This window comes from Trematomus bernacchii, unplaced genomic scaffold (assembly GCF_902827165.1).
Source record: "Trematomus bernacchii unplaced genomic scaffold, fTreBer1.1, whole genome shotgun sequence".
In the NCBI taxonomy this organism is placed as follows: Eukaryota; Metazoa; Chordata; class Actinopteri; order Perciformes; family Nototheniidae; genus Trematomus; species Trematomus bernacchii.
Window position 1 is genome coordinate 1,899,753 of NW_022988098.1, and position 23,861 is coordinate 1,923,613.

At 40.6% G+C, this 23,861-nt stretch overlaps 1 protein-coding gene across 1 annotated transcript in view; it reads right to left on the reverse strand.

The window, feature by feature from the left end:
• suclg2 (succinate-CoA ligase GDP-forming subunit beta) overlaps window positions 1-23,861 on the reverse strand; it is a 99,367-nt gene that overhangs the window by 70,447 nt on the left and 5,059 nt on the right. Inside the window, exon 2 of the mRNA XM_034121925.1 lies at window positions 6,706-6,847. Coding sequence (XP_033977816.1) covers window positions 6,706-6,847 — 142 coding nt within the window. The remainder of the gene's footprint in view (window positions 1-6,705; window positions 6,848-23,861) is intronic.

The window sequence follows — 23,861 nt, forward strand, 5'->3', positions numbered from 1 at the left end:
CACACTGCACAATGGGACACCCATACCACTGGTGAGCGTTTTGATTTGTTTTGCTTCAGGTTGGGCTGTTTGATGCCCTCACGCCTTGCTTTCAGCAGCTATGGTTCAGCATCTAACTGCAAACTGGATTATGTATATTCCAGGGTCCTATGTCTGTTTTTTAAGATAAAATGTCTACTGATATTATTGTACACACATCCGACTCAGAATTCAACATTGGACACCTTTAAAAGCCACCACAGATCGAAAGACATAATAAACAAGATATCTTGATAAAAAAGATTATCTAAATGGGCAATGACATTTCATTCATGCCCTGGCTCTGAAACATAACCAACGATCATTGGTCTCCCTGAGAAGTCTGGCACTAACACTACACATCACACAATGCACTTTGAGCCAGTATTGTGTGGAAAAGATGCTAGCTCCGTGTTTACAATGAGAGCAGTCTCAATTGGCAGATCACAGGCCGGAGGCATAGAGGGGGTCTGAGCTGCCACAGAGAGCAGACAACTAAATGAGCAGAGTGAAATCACTTTAAGAAACACACAACAACAGTGTCCTCGGCCTTGAGCTCCTTTTATTTACACATCATATGAAGCACAGTGTCAGCCTCATTTACTTGATTTTAAGGGCTCTAGAAGATCCCCAGCCACCAGAAGAGAGAGCCTCTTACCTTTTTGGAAAACATGAACGAACATATCGCATAGCCAAGAAAATGTTTTGACGTAGAGACTAGTGTGTAACTCGGCCAACTACAGTTTGAGTGCTTTTGAGCATGCCCGCTTTAGACTGAAACTGATGCAGACACATTTGTCAGATGAGTAGATGCTACAGATCTTTCTTTCGCTCTCAAAAAAACACAAGAATAACCACATCTCCATGCCTGTGAACACACACATACACACACCTGTCTCATCAATTAGTTTGTGTATGTCAAGTTAGCTCAGGGTTATTCAGTAAGCCAACATATCAAAATAACTATCCCTCTAATAAGCACACATGAGATTTGACAGCCATGCATACAAACTGGTCTGTTTACACTGAATATTCATAGCAGAGTGAAATAAATTAAATTCTTCCCACCTCTGTTGATCGTCATCTAGCAGTGATGTTGTGCTAAGCTCACAGTTGAGAAGAAAAGCCGAGGTAGACTGAGGTAAATGCAAAGTGAGAGAAATTGAGGTAATTTTAGGTGGAGAGAAGAGAAACACAAAGACACAGAAAATGTAATAGCAACATCATTTGTCAAAGGAAAGCCAGTAGCATGACAAAGGTAACAAAAGACAACATATTCCAAACTCATCTGATATGAGGCGTACCCATACACGAGTATATGTTGCTCTCATTCATCACACGGGATCAACATGTGGCGAAGATAAGAATCCAAAGCAATGTTTTTCTTCCATCGCTGCTTTGTCAATGAATGATGGCTGGGCGAGGCAGGAGGCATGATAGACATGAAGGGCTCTCGCAGCAAGGAAAAGGGAGGGAAGATGTGGTTTTGATTTAAAATTCAGACTGAAAATCCATCAAGATTTGCGCAACAGATGCATCTGTCAACCGGGTGGCGACACACAAAGTGGACTGCATAATCACATTCTCTTTGGCTGTACAGGGGCACAGGTATGTGTTTATTTGTGTGCATGTGTTTGGCCGTGCATACGTGCTTCAAAAAAAGCAAATAACAAATCTATATTCATTACCGGACTTGCTTTGATATGTCAAAACTGCTAGATAGCAACAAGGTTCTTGTGAAAAACCTGCATATAGTGTATATGTAGTGTATCCGTGTGTCAAACGGGTGCAAAGGTAATTCAGTCGTGCATTCTCTGAAGCTATATACCGTTATCGATTACAGAAGGGGATCTGCCAAAGAAGATAGCCTTCTCCACTGCCTTATACCCATAATAGGGTTATTTGAACTACTAGTGATAGTGATAATGTGCCTTTTAGGTAATTTACTTGAAGTTTAGCATTTTCAGAAAGGAAATGGTTACAGGGCAACAAAATGAAATACAGTTATAACTGAGAAAAACTGACAATAATCTATAGGAAATAGTTAAGGGATATATATTTTTTTTTCTTATAAATACATTGCTCTATACCTCACCCATGTTCCCATCTATACTCAAAGATATGAACTTGATTTCTAATTGTCAGGGTTGTTTGTCTACCTCATAAACTCCCATTAAAAAATCCTTCCATTTTGAGTTCATTAAGTTTGAATTTTTTGTCAATTCCTTGTAATTTAAAAAAGGTTTCTGCTCCATTTCCCACCACATTACCTTCTTGCTCACCACTTATGGGTACTTTTTATACTAATGTGTGAACTGAGGTCTTTTATTTAATTGAAGTGCTCTCTTACTCAAGTCCTTGGTTGTTTCATGCGCCTGATGACGCCCTGAGTGAAATGTGCTAACAAAAGGTACTTGAAAATAAATATTTATTTGATTTGGTGTTGGGTTACAAACATTTATAGCATAATTATTCCGACCTCTTTTAGGTGAAATTATAGGAAGCACGGAAATAGAAGTGCTCTAGCATGCCATAATAGCATTGCATTACAAACATCAATTATTGATACTGCCAGTGAGAGAGTTGCTATAGTACTTTCCCCACTTACTGCTGAGGGGCAAAGTACATTGTCTTACCTCTATAGACCAGCCAAAATACTGATACATACATTATGTTAAGATGGTATATATCCAAAAAATGGACAACTTACCAAATAAGAACAAGAATATTAAACATTTTCCAACAAATATTTAGCTAATGAAGTTATATCATGTAATTTCTAAGCCCAAAAGTTTATTTTCAAAACTACAGGTTTACCCTTTAGCTGTCACCCACACACAAAGCTTAGATTATGAAACTAATGGATCTGGGTCAATGGTTTTGGACAGACGGCTAGAGTTAGAGTGCCATTCTTCCAGTGTCCCAGTGGAGCACACATTACAATCACTTTGGACTTTCTGATAACTCCCTGCATGGCTCGCCCAGTATGGGGCCCTACTTTCCATGAGCCATTAGCTGCTTGTGAGCCACCCATCTGCCACAATGTAAACCCTCCCCTGAGTTGTCATTCAAGTTAAAGGGAATCAATGGTCCATGTCGGATATTCTTTTTATGTTTTGATAGGGAAGAAAAAAGATGTTTAAGCTATTTGTCCTCAGCGGTAATAGACCAAATCAATCTGTGTCCACTTTAGAAGAGTTGGACCACTCTACGGTAGACGAGAGGAGGGAGAAGAGTTTCTTTATAGCATAGCTGCAATTGAACTGTCAACTTAACCACTTCATGGTTAAGTGAGTGTAGCGGAGAGGAGAATACTGGTTGGTGTGTGTGTTAATGTGTGTGTGTGTGTAGGTTTCATGTGGGCAAGCTTACTCTACGCATGTCATTCATCTGTGTCTGTGCTCCCATGCTTCACTGGCTCATTCTATTGTGTATGCGGGGGACCAGGGGCTCACAGCGGGATATCAGCAGCACACAGAAATCCATTTGAGTCGCTCCTGGTCAGCTCAGATACCCCAACCGTCCATATCCCCTGCCATATTTGGTGACCTCCACAACTCCATCCAGGGCTAGCTTCACTTTCTTCCTCTCCCCTCACCCTTGTAGTCCGAGCTTCACAGTTTCAGTTTGCATTTTAAATTCTAACTAAAGCAGTGATTGATATCCCCATTTTTCTTTTATTCTCAACTTTCTCTAACAGAGCCCGAGTTCTACACATAAATACTGAATGATTGGTAGAAATGTTATCAAAAGCGTAATATGGAAGGGTGCAATATCAACATCGCATTAAGTGCTACAGTATATTTGGTAAAGGCATATAAAGTAATTTGAGAGAGAAGAGAAGACATGGCCTTCAAACTTTACGAAATGGAATTTGCTTGGTCCCCATAGTGGAGGAGCAGGGTACGAATCCTTGGTCCATTTGCAGATGTTCTCCCCTCTGTCTCCCTGTTTCCACTCTCTACAATAAAAGGCATTAGTTGTTGAAATAAATATTTAAAAAAAATAACAAATCACACCATGAACATTTTAATATAAGGTTTAAAGGTTGCGTGGTAGATAGTGTTTTAAAAAATCATCATTCCCTCAAGTATGCAAATCGTATCCCAATTGCAATATCAGGCCATATAATAGCAATTCATTATTTTCCCCAGCCCACACACATTCATATGAGAGCAAGAAAAGACACTGTGTGAAAATAAATGAAATGGATGCTCTATTGAACGCTTTATTCGTGTGCCAGCAAAAGTCACAGGATACACAAAGTGTGAAAACCACACACTGACCAAAGCTCAATGCACAAATGGAGATGAGAGGATGAAGTAGCTCTGTGTTACGCAGTGGGAATAGATTAACTAAGCCATCTGAAAATTATAGCCAGAGCTGCAACATTTTCTGTTATCGCATGTTTCCAATTCAGCTGGGAATTTAGTCATTTGAATGCACAACTGTTGATTTTGACTATTTAACACATGTCTTGTCAATTTCTGGTAAGTAATACAGTGCGAGAGAGAGTGGAGGTTCTCTGCTACTGAGCTTGAAATATTGGTTGAAGAAACCAATAAAACATTTCTGAACTGCAGTCGTGCAATTACCTCTACCACAGTGGACGACCTGCAATGATAAATCACTTCCTGCCCTCATTTGTGTAAACTTCCTTTCCCGTCTGCACGTACAGTATTTTTCAGTTCAATATAGAAATGTCTTAAAATATGTTTTACAATAAGCCACACATGCAACTCCTTTTGCGATGCCACTATTCAGTTGTCATGATAAGACAGCCCCATAACTATGTTGTAACTATACGCTGTGGCTCAGGGGAGAAATGGGCGTCTACCAATCGAAGTGTGTGTGTTTGTTTCCCAGCGCCAGCAGTCAACATGTCGAAGTGTCCTTGGGCTAGAACTCAACCCAAAATTGCTCTTTTAGGAATGCCTACGCTATTAAAGTGTATGTTTGCATAAAAGCTCAAATACATGTTATGTACTGTAAATGCTATCTGACTTGCATCACAAATCCTGAGCTAAAAGTTATTAAACCTTTCAGTTTTATTAAGCCATCTGTTCTCTTCTCAAACCTTAAGTTTTCTGCTCCTCCATTTTCCCCCCTACAATATAGGCACTGTCATGAAAATATATGTCCTCTTTCTCCTATTCAGTTAATCTTCGTCTGCATCGTAGCCAGGGCCACAGAAAGCAATGCCCCAGGCGCTGGAGCCCAAAGGCAGCACGAGTGGCACATCGCTGGCTGACAACCAACCTGAATGCACCATCAGAAAGCCACTGCTGTAGTTGGAGAGGACGCTAAATAAAATATAGGCTGTATTTGTGTGGGAAGAAAGTAGAACAGGAAAGGTAGGAGCAGGAAAAGAACAGCTATGTGTGGGTGCATACAAATGTGTTAAACTATCTTTGTCCATGTGGGTATCATTTATTTGTGAAGATTTGTGTTACAAGAACAACATTAAGAGTTTCAGTCACCTCCCTGCATGGCTTTGTGTGAGCATGCGGGGGCAATAATCCAAAATGTAACTAAGGATTAAAAATAATACGTGAAATAAAACAAGAGAAAATGCAAAACGTGAGCAACTGAACACGAGAGGTTGTGAAACAAATTAGCGCGGATGAGTGTGTGATGAAAAGCCGAGCAGGCAAAGCCACTAAGCTCAGAAGACACCGCCTCCCACACATAAGCAAACGACATTAAGACGAGATTAAACTTGATAAAACTTCAACCCTAATTAACCACGGCCATTTGCACCTCATGTAGCAGGTCTGCAGAGCCAAGCAGCACAAATAGGACGGTTAAGGTTTCCCAGTGTGCAGCAGTACAATTACACAGTAATACCAACCAGACCACAGTTTGGTAACCCTTAAACTAACTCATTATCAACACTTTAGGAATATCTTGTGTTAGAATCTATACTTAACATTGAAATACTTCAGGGAAGGGTTATTGTGCTCCTAAATCAAGTAGGACTTCCTTTTCAAAAAACGTTATGTGTTGCTGGAGCAAAGAGCACCAGAAAATAATGAGGATGTGTCTACACTTCTTCTCCTTTGAGTCATCTTTTGGGCAGTTTTACAATATTTTGTATTTTCCTTACTGCTTGTCGACATCAAACTGCTGTTACACAAAAAGAATTCAAAGAAAACAGAATATCCTCGAATATGCCTCAAAGTATATGCTCCCTAACTCAGATGTCACAAAAACATTTCATACGAGATTTACAGCCTCGCGGTTGTATGCCTCCGCCAACTCGTCAAGTTGCAGTTTACATCTACGAGTGTCCAAAGTGTCAGCGCTTACTCATTAAAAAGTAAACATTTCCCTAATTAGGGTCTGAATTCTTGATTTATGGACAAGTGTGTTTTTGAGTTCACGCTGACTTTTTGACCTTTGTCAACCAAATTCAAATCAGATCATCCTTGAGCAGACGTAGAAGAAATTCCCTCCGGGCGATTCAGAGATATCACGTTAATGAGAAGGGAACGGCATTCTGAAAACACCCTGGCAGGATGCTCTTTTCTCTGTGGTTGATGGACATTGGTGACATGCGTGGCATTTGTGGGTGTGTGGTGTGTGGTGTGTGGTGTGTGGTGTGTGGTGTGTGGTGTGTGTGGTGTGTGTGTGTGTGTGTGTGTGTGTGTGTGTGTGTGTGTGTGTGTGTGTGTGTCCTCTACTCACTGAGTCTCTTTGCCGCCTCCAGGGCTTCGGAAGCTGTGTCGGCCACGTAGAAGCGCTGGACTGCCACGCCACTCTCTTGCATCAGCTTCTTGCTCTGGTACTCCTGAAGATTCAGCCATCTCCTGGGACTCAACCAGGTGCACTGGAGGGGGGGGGGGCAGAATGAGGAAGTGTGACTTGTAAGTGAGAGAAAGGTATCACAGTTATATAAAAGGTACACATCTCGAGTGTTCCATCATCTCTAATATTAACTATATTTCCCTTCGGCTCCACATGTCTCCAACAACGCCAACACATGTCTCGGAGTGCACATCCTTTCTCCTTCTTCTTCTTTCCAGCTCTTTTTCCTTTTCCCTGTAATAAGGCAAGCACCCGGGCCTAAGCTACAGGACAGCTCTGGAGCTGTTCGCCCCATCAGCAGACACAGGCCGTGTCAGCTCCAGCTGTTGTTGCTATTAAAAAGGAAATTGGCTTTTTTTTAAATGTGACGGAGAGACACAGGCTGCATTAGAGTTGCAATCCTTCCACAGCAGCACACACCACAAAGTCTAGGAGTGTGAGAATAGAGTGCACGTGTGAGCTTGTGTGCGTGCATGCAAATGTTTTCACAGGGAAATCTTCGGGGAGTCGTTAAGGAGAGAAAGGCCATTAAAGTAAAGGGGAAACAAGGATTGCGAGGTAAATAATGGCTCGGCGTGTAAATGATTCTTCAGCGCGAGCATTTCCGTACCCAGCGCAGATTAAACTAACATGATAATAACATCAGCGCTGCACTACGATGATGTTGCTTAAGTCAATTTGAACTGACCTACTGTAACTCTGTTTGAGCTACACATTAGTTATTTGAGGACACAGACATGAGGAGAACATGTGCACATTATAATACAGACAATGATGATTGTAATGCTGTTATTTTGTTTTATTACCCACTGTTTGACCATGCTACATCAATACAGCAAGATCCAATGTTCCATCACACACTGTGCTTAAGTCTTCACGGTCGATATTCTGCTCTTATCAACAAGCATTAGTTATTTTTTAAATGAAGTAGCCAACTGCCCCAGGTGGGTTTTGTGCTTAACAGTGGGAAAAATACATTTATGTGGAGACAAACACAAAACCTAAAATATGGCAATAGCATCAAGTGGCGCACCACACCTTGAAATTGATTCTGCTTCCTTTGAAATGGACTCAGGAAAATGATGGCAGTGAATGAGATTATTTTTGAAAGAGCAGACAAAGAAGGACCACCTGTACCAACATAAATCCATTTTACAACTAATATAGTGCTACTGTGAATTATTAAATAACCTTGGATTTAGTCTCTAAGGAGTATGGTGTTGCGAAAGTAGTTTGAGGAACTTTCACACCGAAGCAAAATACTTTCTAAAGTCGGAAATTGGACAATGGTTAGACAAACAGACCCTTTTTGTTATAAGCAGAATTGTCAAAATGTTTGAAAAAGGAAACAAATAAATCTTCATACAAACACAATATGAAATGTCTTTCAGATCTTCATCATACCAACTTTAAATGTAGGGTAGGTCATTCACTTCAGAAACACTGTTTGTTATATTCCATGGAATGCTCTTAACATCCCGATAGCAATGAATATATTAAATGCTTTGACAATAAATACATAAAAAAATGTCATCTGTGGAAGCCGTGGCGCTGTAAAAAGCACGACCAATCATCTGAGCCGGCCCGGCTAAAATAACTGGATGGCCTACCTGCCTGTCAGCCTTCCATCTGTGCACAAACTTATCTCGTGCCCTCATTGGTCATGTGCGCGTTCGTGTGTGTTGGAGGAGAGGCTCTGTAAGGAAGTCTGAAGGAAGGGGCAGATTTTTTCCGGTTGCTTACTTTCAAATTCTAGCGCACTCAAGCTGGTTTCTCCACTCTTGCCTACCCTACCTTTAAATGAGCACAAATTATTAGAAATATTTTTTTACAAAAGCCTCATTTTTATAGTTTGCTCTGACAGCTGCAGACTGAATCAGTGGCACCACTTCAGCCCAGGCTTTGAAGTTAGAAAACATTTCTCCAAGGGAAGTGATCAGAAGTCGGCAAGAACAAGGAAACGATTCATTCACTTAAAACAAACTGCTACACCGGGAGAAAATCCTGCAGCATACATACACTGGACTACTGGTGTTTTCTATTTTTCCGATTTAAATGAAAGAAGAAAAAAAAAAAAATCAGGTCTTATGCAAATTAATGTATTCAAATTTCAGTGAGCAAACCCCAAGATTACCTTGCGTGTGATTGCATTTGTGTTTAACAAACACATCTACGAACATGTATATAATCCACTGTATTTACAATGAAACAACAAAGAAGGATGTCAAGACTGGAGAAACAAATACACAGGAGCTGATCAACAAATTACACGTTTGTCTCTACATGCAGCAGGAATGAAAAGAAGAAACTGAGAAACCAAGATGCTTTTATGGACGCGAGTCTGCATGTACATGTAATGAGTGTGTGTTTTCTGCTGCGATTGGGATATAACAAGACTACTCTGTGCCTTTAAAAGTCGCCCATCACGCTATTATTCAGGAGTGGAAAATAATCGGAACAGAAGGTTAGAACGGGGTGTATTTGTCAACATCTCTCAACCATTTAGAGATGGAGGGATTGAAATGTAACCCTGACAAACCCTTAATGGTTATAAGTGATTAAAGGCTAATGAGTTTGACATGGCCACTGCCAAACCCTTTACCAATATAGAACCAAGCACAATGATCAACGAGGCTCCACGGTAAACCAAACCGCATTACAGGTATTCACAATTCATGGCAGAACCAACGCGCTCAGTGCCACAGCAGCACACTGTATTAGCATGCTTTCTCCATTTCAACTCTCGGGGGGTGGGGGGGGGGGGGGGGGGGGGGGGGGGGGGGGGGGACTGTCAGTAGACTTCATTAGAGTGAAAATGGGTTGTTTTCTAGAAGAACAGTGCATGTTGATCCATATTGGCCTCTTCTCTCGCATAACTGAATACAGTAATGAGGGGCATCTGCGGGTCACCTCTGCAGTCTCGTCTGCGTACTATTCATACGTTTCAGTTATAGCAGTTTATATGTATGCAGGGGAGACTATGCTTTAAAGTCTATTACTCGTAGCACTCTATAGCAGCTGATACTGATGATGTGACTCTTGCCGGAGTCTCGAGGGGTTCACAGGCAGGGCAAAAGGGATTGCATTAAGGTCTGCATGCATGGCGATAAGAAGAATACAACAAAATACGAAGAAAAGGTCAACAGAATTTGGACATAGTGGATCTGTATCGGCCTGGCTTCCTGTGGTTCCGGAGTGTGTGTGTGTGTGTGTGTGCGTGCGTTTTTGAGAGAGACTTCAAACCAATTGCTCCTACCTCTATGTTTAGCAGAACATATTCCACAGCCGTAACAAGCGAAGCTGCCAAACAAGTTTTCCTGACTGCTGTCAGGTACCTGCAGGGCCTTCCCTCTCAAAACGCCCACTTCCCTTGCCATTCAACCTGTTAGCCTAGGGAGGATCAGCTCTGCTGCCTGGCTGCATGCTCCCACTGTCAGTGTATCTTTTGGTCTGTATTTGACTAAAGAACATGGCAGCTGACAGCCTGTCACAGGACCAGGTAACACCTTCTTTCAACAGGAAGTACCATTAGATCATACGAAGACATATTAACTGACACGGCTAACTATTAGGATTACATTTTCAATTTGTACAGTATTACATAATCTACTATGCTATAACATTATCATATTGTTATTTATATAATATTATGATATTATTAAGAAAACGTGTTGCCATGTAATGTGCAGGAAGAAAAAAAACGTGTAATTTTCCCTATGCTTGGTTCATTTTAGAGATGTCCCGATCCAATCACGTGATCGGGGATCGGAGCCGATCACGTGATTTTCAAAAAATCGGAATCGGGAGAATTTCTTTTATAAAATATATTTTTTTTATTTTATGTTACAAAACAAAAATGACCATGTTCACGTCTTAAAGTCATCCTGAGGCCTTAGTTTTGGTTTAAAATTACACAACATCATGTATGTGTTGCTTCTTTTGGGCTTGTTTTCATAGACCTGGTTGCTTATTTCTCTCAAATCTGGCAACAGAGTGGGCAGGGCGCAGTGTCTAATAGTAGCAGTAAGCTAACGAGAGGCTACGTTCAGCTGGTGACTCGGGAGTCAGGACAGAGAAAATGTCAGGAGTTTGGAAGTATTATAAAATTGAAAGCGAAGGCAGTGTAACAGCCAGATGCAATGTTTGCAAGGCGGAGGTTCCGCGTGGTGGAAAGAACAGAGCTACGTTCAACACGACCAATCTAATACGCCACCTGAGAAACAAACACCAACAACAACACAACGAGTACACAGCGGCCACTCGGGTAACGGCACTGAAACAACCGACACTTTCAGAGACTTTTAAAAGGAAAGAGAAACTGCCCCAGAACAGTGAAAAGGCCAAAAAAATAACAGCCAAGATAGCTGAATTCATCGCGTTGGATGACCAGCCGTTATGTTACCTTTTTTTTCTCTTAATGCATTGCATAAAGATCGGATCGGGAAAAATCGGTATCGGCAGATTGTCAAAATCAAATGATCGGAATCGGATCGGGAGCAAAAAAAGGTGATCGGGACATCCCTAGTTCATTTTGTAGTTAAATGCATCATTGTGGAACATTAGGAGGGTAGATGAACCACTATAAGCTCAAGGAAACAATATAATAATGAACTAACTCTCTGTATAGATATGAATGGTGTTGACAGAAAAAAGTCACACCCATATAGCATGGTTAAAGAGACTGCGGCCGTTTCTCAATGTCGAGTAAACCTGCTGCAGAGCCACTATTTCAAGTATACTACGTCATCGAGTGGCACCGAAAGACTGTTTAAATGCATGTTAAATGCCCAGCATTCGGCGCCACTCCATGACGTAGTATACTTGAAATAGTGGCTCTGCAGCAGGTTTACTCGACATTGAGAAACGGCCCCTGTATACCCCTCGCACTGAGGACACTCCCCTCTGAAGAGCAGGAGAGAGGGCGCAGTGAACTGAAGTAAACACGTAGAGAAGTGTAAGAAATATATACAGGCAGTATGAAATTGGCAGGCCAACCTATTTAAATGTAAACTGAAAGGTAAAAGAGACTCATTAGATAATCGTAAAAGCTCAACTGCTAACAGAAGCAAGAAGAAGTGAAACCGTGCGAGTCAATACAGAAAAAGTAATAGTTAAACAAGAATACAGAAAACATGACTTGCCTCTCAGATGAAGGGATCGATGTGTTATAAACAGCAGTACACAAACTACTGGTGGGTGACAAAATGTGACCTGAAAGCCACTGCCATAGTCTAAATAGGTCAAGAAAGTTTTCCCTTTTAAAAAGAAAATCCCAATTCCCGCCTAGATTAGCACACATTGTAGATAAAGATGCAGGAATCACATTCCCAAACCTGTCAACTAGGACAAACCAATACACATCAGTTGAAATGGCTCCCCTGTTTAACAGAAAAATGAAAAAAGGGAGGTTGAGTGGGACGAAAAGAGCTATGCGGAATTCCTAAAATAGCAGCTGCTGCTTACTGGAGAAGTCAAGTGGGGCTTGGGGTGTCCCTTCAGGCCCTGACAGTTACCTAGGGCCAAACACCAGCGAATGGAAAGGAACCTAGGGCACGTTTTAGTATGCACCATAGACAATTTGTTTCAAAGATGGCTCTCTAACAACAACAGAGCATCATATGCAGCCTGCACGTAACCAGCCATCCTGTGAGCTATTTTTACTTTACAGCTCGTGACCTATAATGGTGCTGTAAAAAAAATCATGATAATATATTGATAATCATACGTTTTGATGGCTCTTTTTTAAATACAGTAACTGCTTTACACTAAAAGAAAATTAGAGAGAAACTGTCAAGGTTGCTACAAAGAGCTAACATGAAGAACTCTGGCTTTATGTAACCTATTTTTCAGCTGAGTCTTTGTAACCTAGTTATTTAGTTGCTATAACACTGCTTTTGTTTTGTTTTGTTGCCATCATCTCCTATCTACCACTTCAAATTTAAAATTGGTAGACAAATACAGATATATGGATAAGCAACCAAGCAGCTGAGCAAGTAGCTGACTGTGTGCCAAAAAGTCAACTTGTAGTCTTATATTAATGGCAAAGAAATAAAGTGTAACTGTAGTCTTCTATAAGTGAACTGTTCACTTAGATTTGTCCCCTAAAAGTCTGTATACAAGCACGCTCCATGCATGTTCTGACATATATTATATTTCCAATTGTCTTGTTTGAAATGTTTATTGTGAGTAATGAACCCAAAGAAAGTGTTCCACATTGTGGAGAACTGAGCTCTAAAACTAACAAACCAAAGCTAATTTGCCAACCTAGGCTAGCAGCTGCCATGAGATGGGATTCAGCCCAAAAAACTAAATCGGAAACAAATTGCAATCTTTGACTTGATGATGCTTTGATGCGCCATGATAACTCCTGAATCTAAATGTTTTTGTCAGCATTTTTCAGGCATGTAATTGTTGTTTTTTTAACTATGTTCAAAGTGCATTAAATAGCAATAAGAAAAGTTAGGGTGCTGGTCATATCACAACATGAGGAAGCAAGAACAAACAGATATGAAGTGATAATATGAATGAAATAGTGTTGACTGATATTAGAGATTGAAAATGACGTTGACTATTTTAATTGTTCTGCCATTTGTAATGATCTGACAGAAATGCATTAGTTTGTTATTGAACATTTCCGACTTCACCTGCGTAGAAATCACAAGCCGTTTTTTGTATTCGATTATGCTCCGATTGTGGCAAGATGCCAAACCACAGTTATTACTGAGCAGTGAATTGCAACAGTAAGTCTTTCTTTCTATTGTGTACTTCTCCTCGTGCTTTGACTTTGTGACATTGTGCAGGTATTCTTACTTGAATTCATAATTAAAAAAGATGGAGTGAGGCTTGGTATCACCGCAGCTGTCAAGCAGTAGTGTAGTACAACCTGCATACAGGCACATCTGGCGTAAGAAAACAGCAGGCAATCTGTTGCCAACACGTTCTTCAGGAGACGTTCTCATTATTTATAAAAATAGATCCTTACAGTAAAACAATGCAACAACATGCTTATATCTTAGAATCAAATGACTTCAAATATAATTGAAAGAACTTTTTTTTTTTTTATAATTGAAAGAATGTTTTATAATAAGGTGTGAGGAGATATTTAAGCATCCAGTGAAAGACAGCATCTTACTCTCTTAATCACATGTAAAGATCATTCGTCAGCCTCCCATTAAATAGGTGTTAGTAAAAGCATCTCTGCATGCAAAGTGCACCCCCCACCCCCATTTGACTTTATTACTAGAGTGACTTTACTTTTGTTATGATATTTCAGTTCACTAGCAGCCTTAAGCAAAGTGTAAACTTCTAACTTGTTAACACCTTCTGCTTATAATTGCTAGCTAGCTGGTACAGTGCGGGGTGCAGCTAATTGAGCAGTTTTCATTATTTTTATTTTCAAAAAATAAAAGCACCTTTCATCATTAGTTAACTTGCTGGATCGGTAAGTTAGCACAGCACATTTCACATTGTATGTATTCCGACAAAATTGTGGATTTTTTTGTAGCAAAATAATGTATTATGTCTCTGAATGGTATGGTAAAAGGTTAGGTTTTATCTGCATATGGTGTATGGTAAATGCAGCCCTAGGAGATGATCAGATCTTTCCATTTCATTTAAATGAGTTCCTGCTAATTCCCTTAAAATCTTGATCATTTCCATGACATTTTTCCACGTTGAAAAAGCCTTTCTTCAACCCTATTTTGCCTTTTTCCCAATCATCTCTAGAGCCCACTTTCAAATAAAAGCTTGAAAATCCCCCAAATTCTTACAAAAAAAGGAAAACTTCCCGTGTTCATAAAAATATTAGGAGAAAAATCACAAGGATTTTTTTTTTACAAGACACAGAGTTCTAAAACAGACAATTTTTCCTCCTTGGAAAATTGATAAATCATCAATAGATCCCCTTACTCCCCATAGAATTCACCTTTTCCTAATTCCATAAAGACTAATCATAACCAAAATGATGTCCTCCACTCGCAGCAACGCTTAGTGTTACCAGATATTAAACTGCTGAGGTCTCAACAGGAAAGGTATAATAATAGGGGAGTGTTGCCGTGGAAGAAAGCAGTCGAGTTAGCGGTGAATGGCAGCATTGTATCGAGGCAGGCAGCTGCCTTCCGTCCCCTGAGACCCTCTCTCTACAGTAATTATCATCAGCAGCACTCTAGAGACAATCTACCCTGTCCTTCCACCTATATACTGTTCTACTTTAAAGGTCCCATGACATGGCCATTTCTACAGATCATAATTCCATTGTTGAGGTCTACTAGAATAGATTTACATTGTTCAATGCAGCAGCCCCATCTGCGAGGCTCCACTAGCACCCGCATTCCCCCCCCCCCCCGCACCACCAAACGCGGCGCACCTACAGTGTAAGCGCGCCACAGTTTCGCCGCGCTGCAAGGCTCCACTATCACTATCACCCCCCCCCCCCAGCGCGTCACATTTTCGCCACTAAAAGAGTGTGTGTGTGTGAGGAGCTCCACAGATTGGTCCATTTGGGTCGTCGTTACGTCACTTAGTACCAGGAAGAAAAAGAGAAATCTCCAACGAGGCGTTCTGGGGCAGCACAGACAGGTCTTTTCTGTGTTAGAGTTTTACTCGCTACAGGGTGTACTTTGAGGGTTTGTGACTTTGCAGACCGTTTACATGCATAAAAAGCTACATAACACACAACGGGACGGGTAATAACCGGAAAAGCATGACATGGGCCCTTTAATACACCCACACACACACGCACAAAGACAACAATAGACACACACGGGATGTACTGTGCACACTGGTGAAGACGCACTATGGCACAAACAAATTCGTAAGCTCTGACATAGGCCCTGGATGGCATAACTATTCTAAGCAAGCTCCCCTACACACAAAAGCACTCAAGAACTTTCTCCTGAGTTCATCCAAGTGACAAGAATTGGGGCATAGTAGCAAGAGAGAGTTGGAGCCAGGGCAATGATAAACAGCTGCATTATAGTTTGGAGATGATGAAAGCAAGGGAAACAAAGACATTTAAGGAACAGGTCTAATTTATTGTGCAAATCCAAAATTGACAGGATCTCTCTGGAGCACTAATGGCATAAAAAACAAATAGAAAAAAAATAACAGCGAGCTGGAACATGGAAATGAAAGCATTCACATTATTAATGAATCAATAAGCAAAGCTCCTTTCGCTTTCGAGCTTTTGTTCAGATCAGTCTTTCTGACAAAGTGTCAAAACACCAGAGGCGGGTTCCAGAAAGGTCCACAATACACGGACCTAACTTTCCTTTTAGCTCGGGAACACATGCACTTTAAGTAGGTAAACATGCCATCACTGAAGAAATATAATGTGACACCACTCTAATAACAGTCCGTGATCATCTCCATTATGTGTTACTCCCTTGAAACTGCATTTCGTGTTAGATTAAAAGCGATATAAAGTGCAATTAAGTAGATGAGAAGGAAGCTGAGGTCACATCAAGGAAACACTTCTTCCTTGAAAGAATGTTGCTGTCAGCGGGCTTGCAGCAAGAGTCTTGACATTCAGCGAGTGATTTCAAAATGTCACACACCGTAGATGAGGTGGACGCTAACCTTTTGTTTCTCTCTTTAAAAAGGTTTTCTTTCCAAGCCTAAAAAAGTAATCCTTTTAGTCAGATCTTAAATGGTACTTTTAAAATGATATTTTATTCATTTCGAACTTTGAGCTTAAAAATGATTAAACATATATTAAATATTATACAAAAAAAAATGAAAATGTATTGCAAATTAAAGGTCACCTATCATGCTATTTTTAGGCAATAGCATAGGTCTCAGATATATAAAAATATATAAAAAACATGTCTATGGGGGCAAAGGAGTCAACAATAGAGATGTGGACTTCGCTCATTGTGGGATGGTGATCTGGATGGGTGGGTGGGGGTTGGGTGGGGAGGGACGTCACGTCACTGGGTTTTGTTTCTTTCTTTAGTTTTGTGCTGTTTTTGTAATGTATTGCATTTTATATTATTGATTGTACCATTTGTTTAATACATTTAAAACAATTTGATCACAAAAAAAAAAACATGTCTATGAAGTGTTTTGCTTAAAATACCAAACAGATCACCCATTCTAGCCATGCCTCATATCCCTCTATTTCACTAACTGTTTCAAAAGTGCTGATTTGGGGTATAAAGCTTTAAAAAATGTTTTAAAAAAAAGGAGGGTCTGAGCTCATGCGGGACCCGGCAGCTACTGTCTAAACTAAATACTATGAAACGCCATATCATGGATTATCAAGGATTATTTCTGAAACAGTATGGAGCTCAAAGGCTTTCTCTCTTGCCGGTTATACCACAAGGTGAGTTCCTTTTTATTTCCTGCTTCTTCACACACATGCTCTCCAGTACAGGTTAGCTCTGAGTGTTAGCGATGCTAATGTAAACATGCACCGACCATATTACGTCCAAAACAGTCGGGCATTGTTTCGGATAGCAACGTTTCAGATAGGGCCGTGGGTGTAAAACCAGCCTACATTTCCGATATTACGTCATATCGGACGCAAATCTGGATCAGCTCCGTTTTTAGAGATTTGGGTACGGAGGAAAAGAGAGAGGGTTTTATTTTCTGACGTTGCGTGAGTTCCCTGACACACCGGGGATACATGTTTATGTATAAAAGACATCAAAAAGTGCATTTTGCATGATAGGTCCCTTTTAAGATATATGCAATTCGTGAGTTTTGCAGTTTGCTTAGGGGGAGAGAAATTGCACAAATAAATCTTAACTACTGCATTCACGTAAAATAAAAGTCGAGTTTGAGAAGATAATCATAGCAGAGGCGGTTTGCTTGAAAAATGTGAAGAAATAAGTCATAAGAAAGCATTTGTTGTCTGATTAAATATGTATACCTCTTGTGGTTATGTCTCCCATTTGGTAATACAATTATTTCAAGCCTCTGGTATGATAATTAAAAACGGTAGGATAAATAAATGTAATTAAAAGATCTGGTGATATGATCCTTGATACAATAATATTCTGGAAAAAAAGGAAAAACATTTCTTTGTGCAGCAGTTTTGTTTTGAAACAACAATTAACATTTAAGTTTAAAACAATATTTAAAAAAAATAATAATAATTGGGTCCCTTGTGCCGGATACTTCTGAAGAAAAGGTTTAACATGTTTCAATATTTAAAACGATGCAGAGTGAGTAAACACATTTAAATACAAAATATGTGTTGGCCAATTGTTGAGGAAATATAAAAAAATGTGTTGAGTTGATCCTTGATACAATAATATTCTGGAAAAAAAGGAAAAACATTTCTTTGTGCAGCAGTTTTGTTTTTTTACTAACCATAATTCAACATTTAAAATGAAGCAGTGGAGTAAACACAATTTAAATACCAACTGTGCTGCCAAAAAAAATTTGAAAGAAAAAAGCAAAAACAACCTTGAGACAACTCGCAAAGACAAATCCTAAAACTAAATTGTGTTGACATAAGTTAAAAAAGTAAAAACAAAAGGACTCTTGAACATTGAAATGTGCTGAATAAACCATGTCACCATACGGCAGCTCTCTTACAGAGCACTGAGTGGGCTGTGCCCTCACAAAGTCAGAGAGGACGTCTGTGCAGCAGCTGCATCAGATTGCAGAGTCCTCGTCGCAGCTGTACTGATCCACCAGTGGCTTTGAAGGACAAAATCATAGTTTAGTCATCGCCACTCCTCCAAAAACACTTCTTTGGCTGGCCCGTGTGGTAATCAGCACAGCATCACGCAACATCAGGACTTCTCCGGAGAGGCCCAGAATTGTGCAGTCTCATGTTTGCTGGAGAGCAGCATGCACAAAGTCAAATTGCACTTGTGGTGAGAAGTGTCATCGCAGAGAGGGGATGTCTGATCGTGGCACTTTCCAAAGTCATTTCAAGACATGCCACTCCTCTGTCGTTTGCCCTTCTGTAACACTGAAGGAGTCAATATCCTAGGGCTCATTTAAAGCAGTTGTCTTTATCACTATGAGAGAGAGGGACAATGTCAAAAAGTCGCCATCTGACATACTAGTTCTGGCTCCCTTGGACATTTATTACAGCCATAAGCCCTAATTTACAGGGGAAGGTTACAAAGCAGGCGATCACCTTTGATCAGGCCCATAAACAGCAGCCAGTCAATGCTGCGCCGCTCGTTAATCTGTCACTCAAACATTCAAAGGGTTGATACGGCAGGTCAAAAAACGCATTTGTTTCTTGGATGAGAAGAGAGACAGGATATAGAGAGTGAAGATGTGATTTCGCTGTGGCAGGTGGTAACACTAAGGGAACATTATCTCTGAACACAGGCTATTTATCTACGGGTGTCAGCAATGTGGTTTCAACACGGCAGTCCATGCTATCGTTTAGTGATGCCATAAATTCATACATGCTGATGCTAATTTCAATGATTCATTTGATTACTCAGCATGTGGTTATGCATATGGTAGGTGTTGTGTGATGTACATACATTGACATGGAAATAAAGCCTTGAGGTAGTGTGAAAACAGAGGTTAGACACACTATCACAAAGTCCTTCATACAGTATAGAGCTAAACTGAAGGGAAAATATTATTTTGCACTTTGTGTTTCCTTCTACGAAGTGAACTGAATATTGTCATGGCTTGGACTGTGGGTCTGATAAAACAATATCACAATTTGAATAGTCAGCATGGGCTCTTGACATTTTTCACTATTTTCTCTCATTTTGTATATGCACAAAAGTATATATATATAGAAACATATATTTTTCCTTTATGATAGTGTATGTAATATTTGTTGGGTTTTGAATGTTGGTCTGATTACACTATCAAACATTTGATATCACCATGCGCTCTAGACATTTGTTCATAATTATTGAAAATAATAATTTGTTGCAGCTCAACCAACATGTATGCAAACCAAAACAAAAACGTTTGTATTAATTATAATAAATAGCAAAACGTTTGTTGTATAGCTTTGTAGTTAAATGTAGTGTACCAAATATTTTAAAATCCATATTTAAAGGTCCCATGTCATGCTTTTCCGGTTATTACCCGTCCTCTTGTGTGTTATGTAGCTTGTTATGCATATAAACGGTCTGCAAAGTCACAAACCCTCAAAGTACACCCTGTAGCGAGTAAAACTCTAACACAGAAAAGACCTGTCTATGCTGCCCCAGAACGCCTCGTTGGAGATTTTTCTTTTTTCTTCCTGGTACCAAGTGACGTAACGACGACCAAATGGACCAATCCGTGGAGCTCCTCACACACACACACACTCAGCCTTATCTTTTCTCAGCCGCAGCTGCGTGGATCTCCACTCACGTGTGTGTGCTCAGGCTGAGTTTCGCTGTGTCTCGCAGACCCCACGCAGCAACCAGGACACGACACCAGTAGCCCAGCTCACACTGTCCGCTCCTCAAGCCTCAAAGGGCGGAGCAGCGAGCCCTGCAACGTCCCGCCAACACAGCACCCAGACCCCACGCAGCATTCTCATCTGTTTGTCATTACTGGTGTCATTTTCTGGTTGCTAACAAACGCCATTGTAACACAAACACAAATCAGAGCACAGTGGGCTCATAGGGAGGGGGGGGGGCAGGAGCTCCAACAAGGCATTTAGGACAGAGAGTGAATACACATACTATACAGAGATGCTGTATGAGAAACCAATGTTATTTTGGAACATTGAACAATGTAAATCTATTCTAGTATACCTCAACAATGGAATTATGATCAGTAGAAATGGCCATGACATGTGACCTTTAAATATGTTCATGACATTATGTTTTGTTTTGTTGGAGAATGCATGTCCTACTTTGATTTTTCAGTCCGTGTTTTCTTTGTTCAAAGCAGTATGAAAACCTGCGGCACCCGGTGCTCTGCCATGAAGAACATCAGCGGACATATTGAAGAAAAGCTCTGATTGATGATGTGGAGGACACATGCAAAGTGGTTGCTGCTGCATGAGCCAATCAATATCTTATAGGACACCTGAAAAAGAGCCTTCATCACTCACCAGCCCTCAGAAGTCAATAAAAAAGTAACAAATTGCTTCATGGAGTTTTTTCCCCAAGTTTATAAATTATGAATATATATTAAGCAGTATGAAGAGCTGCATTAAGGCAGTAAAGACAAGTAGGGACTCAGAATAGGCCATGAGCCACTCACACAGAGGCTATCATCATTAACAAGTCTCGATGGCCGGACAAAGTGCAGCTCCATTAGGGGAAACTCTCAATATGTCAATCCACGATCGATTCCTCAGAGACTACATGCAAAACATAAAAAAAGACCATTGCTTTAATAGCTACTGAGGCTAAGACATCATTTTAAGCAGGCATATTCATGAGGCAATTGCAAATCTGTATTGATGTGGCCCCACATGACTCCACTTTAAGATCAGGAAGAGAAGCTTACAGACTCCAATCCTCAAGGGGTTCAAAGGAGCCTTTGAGATCATTCAAGGATTCAACATACTCCTAGTGACTGTCCTTAAAATGAACACAGGGTTATCCTCTCCAGTCAAAACCTGAGATGGCTTGCCAAAGTGGGTTTTTATTCAATTGAAACATTTGAGAAAAAAATCAAAGAACAGCAAACAAATTGAAAAAACGAGACAAATCAGACCTTTCCGCAAACTGAAAACATGATTGTCTTTAGGTAATTTTAACAGTAAAGACTCTTAGGTGAAGACAATTCAGCAAAAGGAAATGCCAGTCCGATGGTGTGTTTCAAACTGAAATTTCTCAATTATTGGATGGAATGCCATGCGCTTAAGTAAATGCTGGTACAAACATTCAGGTTACCAATACATTGAATTATTTGTTTTGGTGACTTTTTCATCCACCATGTGTGGTTGCCGAGTGAAATATCTTGGATAGACTATGAATTTTGGTGCAAATGATCATGTACTCCTGAGGATTAATCTTAATACTTATTGACCTTCTGACTGCCATCAACAGGTCGTTTTTTTTATCCATCCAATACTTTGGTTTATGACATTATGGCTGCATCATAGCCTCAACTTTTCTTTGTGTTGTGATAATTACCAACCGTTAGCATTCCTACAGGCTTAATAGCTTAAACAGCATTGGAGCATTTTCTCCTATAGTGTTTTGTTGTGTTTGTTGTGCACTGTTGGGTTGCAGTAACGTATTGCTTCATCAGCACACATTAAACTCTTAAAAAGGATAACCTGTGGTTAATTTGTGAAAAAGAAGCAATAATGGAAGCACTTGTACTGAGTAGATAAGGCACAAAACAGCATTTTGTGTTTAACTGCTAACCACAGCGAGTGGACCACTGGAGCTTTTAAAAAAGGCACTGAACATTTCATATTGTAGTAGTATCCCCAGATGTCTGCTGAGGTTAAAATCCTCATTACTTGTCATGGCCAGGCCATAACCCCTTTCAAATGACACTGCCTTATTAGTGACGACAAATGACTTCAGAGTTAATTAACCAGAATCCTCAAGGGACATTATCAAATGTTTAAGAAATTAACTGATTGCCAGTTCACCAATTGATTTGTTCCCATTCAGGTTATGAACTCGTCTCTTTTCCTCATCCATTTAGCTAACCATTCGGGAATATTTTAAAAAGGGGAACTTTATAGTGTCCACCTCAATGAGCACAGGCTGAATCAGAGAGAGCAGTTCTGTACTCAGAGCGACGATCAAAATCATTGCCGTACTGATGGCGGTGGAATGTTTTTCCGCTAATGAGGTGGCAGTTTGCTACTTAGCTGCAACTCATAAATACAGGCTGTCTTGCAATTAGACAAGCACTATGTAGAAAGCCATGGGAGAGGCAACACGCAGGAAAGGAAATAGAGGAGGCAAAGAAGCAGAGCTGATGTGGATTTTCTGCATAAACAGGCCAGGGTGAATCACAGGCAGATTTCCACTTAGAGCCAGCCATGTAACAAGAGCATGCCTCATGAAGCATTAGTGGGCTAATTCAGAAAGCCATCTAGCCTGGTCTCTTTAAATTACTAAAGTACTCATGGCAGAAGTTCCTCTCCTTGTCCTCAGCTTGCGTTCCTTCTCCATAGATTTGAAAAAGGAGTAATGGCAAAGATAGCAGGGATGTTATGGCGCATTTCCATTGCAGCGCGTAGCTCGCTTTAAGCGTGCCGTGTCGTGCCGTCCCCTTTTTTGGTTGTGCTTCCACTAGGCCTCGTTCCGGCGCGGCACGGCGCGGGGCCACTTTTTCCCCTCTTTTCTGGCCCTAGAAAATTGTGGTTCTATCGGGGCCAACAAACAGGGCTGAGTCGGGCTGAGTATGCTAAACTAGAGAGAGGAGCGCTGGCAAGAGGGCTAGAACTACAACAAGATGGACATATTTGACCGTGATTTAATTGTAATACACGTTTCAAAATGATGCCGAAGTAACAACATACTGATACCGGTTAGTAAAAACCATGAATTAATGCTTTGTCAAGTCTGCAGACAGACGGCAGGCGAAAAACCTTTTAAAATTCGTGTTTTTCTAGATGGAGATTGGCTAAGCTAACGCAGTATATGCCCCGACCGTCCACACTCACAACAACGGCCTATACAGACATAAATAAAGCAGCGACTGTATTCACCATGACACAGGCAGTCTGTGGTGTGTACTTGTTTAACCTTTGTCGAGTTTCTGAACATATATAAGGAGCTGTGAGCTCTGAGTGCTCACAGCTAACGGCTGTGTTGTGTTTCTGGATTTCTCATTGAAGATGACGTCACGGCTCCGCCTACACTGCGTTACTATAGTAACTACCCCAGTTCCTAAACTGTAATGGAAGCGCAGCATGAAGTGAGTCGGCCCTGTTAAGGCCCAACGCGGCCAAGCCGTACCGAGCCGTACCGAGTGTGGCCGAGGCCGACCGTGTAGTGGAAATGCGCCATTATACTTGTAAAAACTTAGGGCCACTGAGATTTGGCTTAACAAAAGCCCAATGACTCATCAGCAGCATTTACACCCTACATCTCGGCATTTACAATAATTAGCCTTTACTTTTCCTTCAAGCCGCTCTTGAGGTGTTATGAACCATAGCTTTTTCCTTTCATGATGTAAGGTTGCATGTA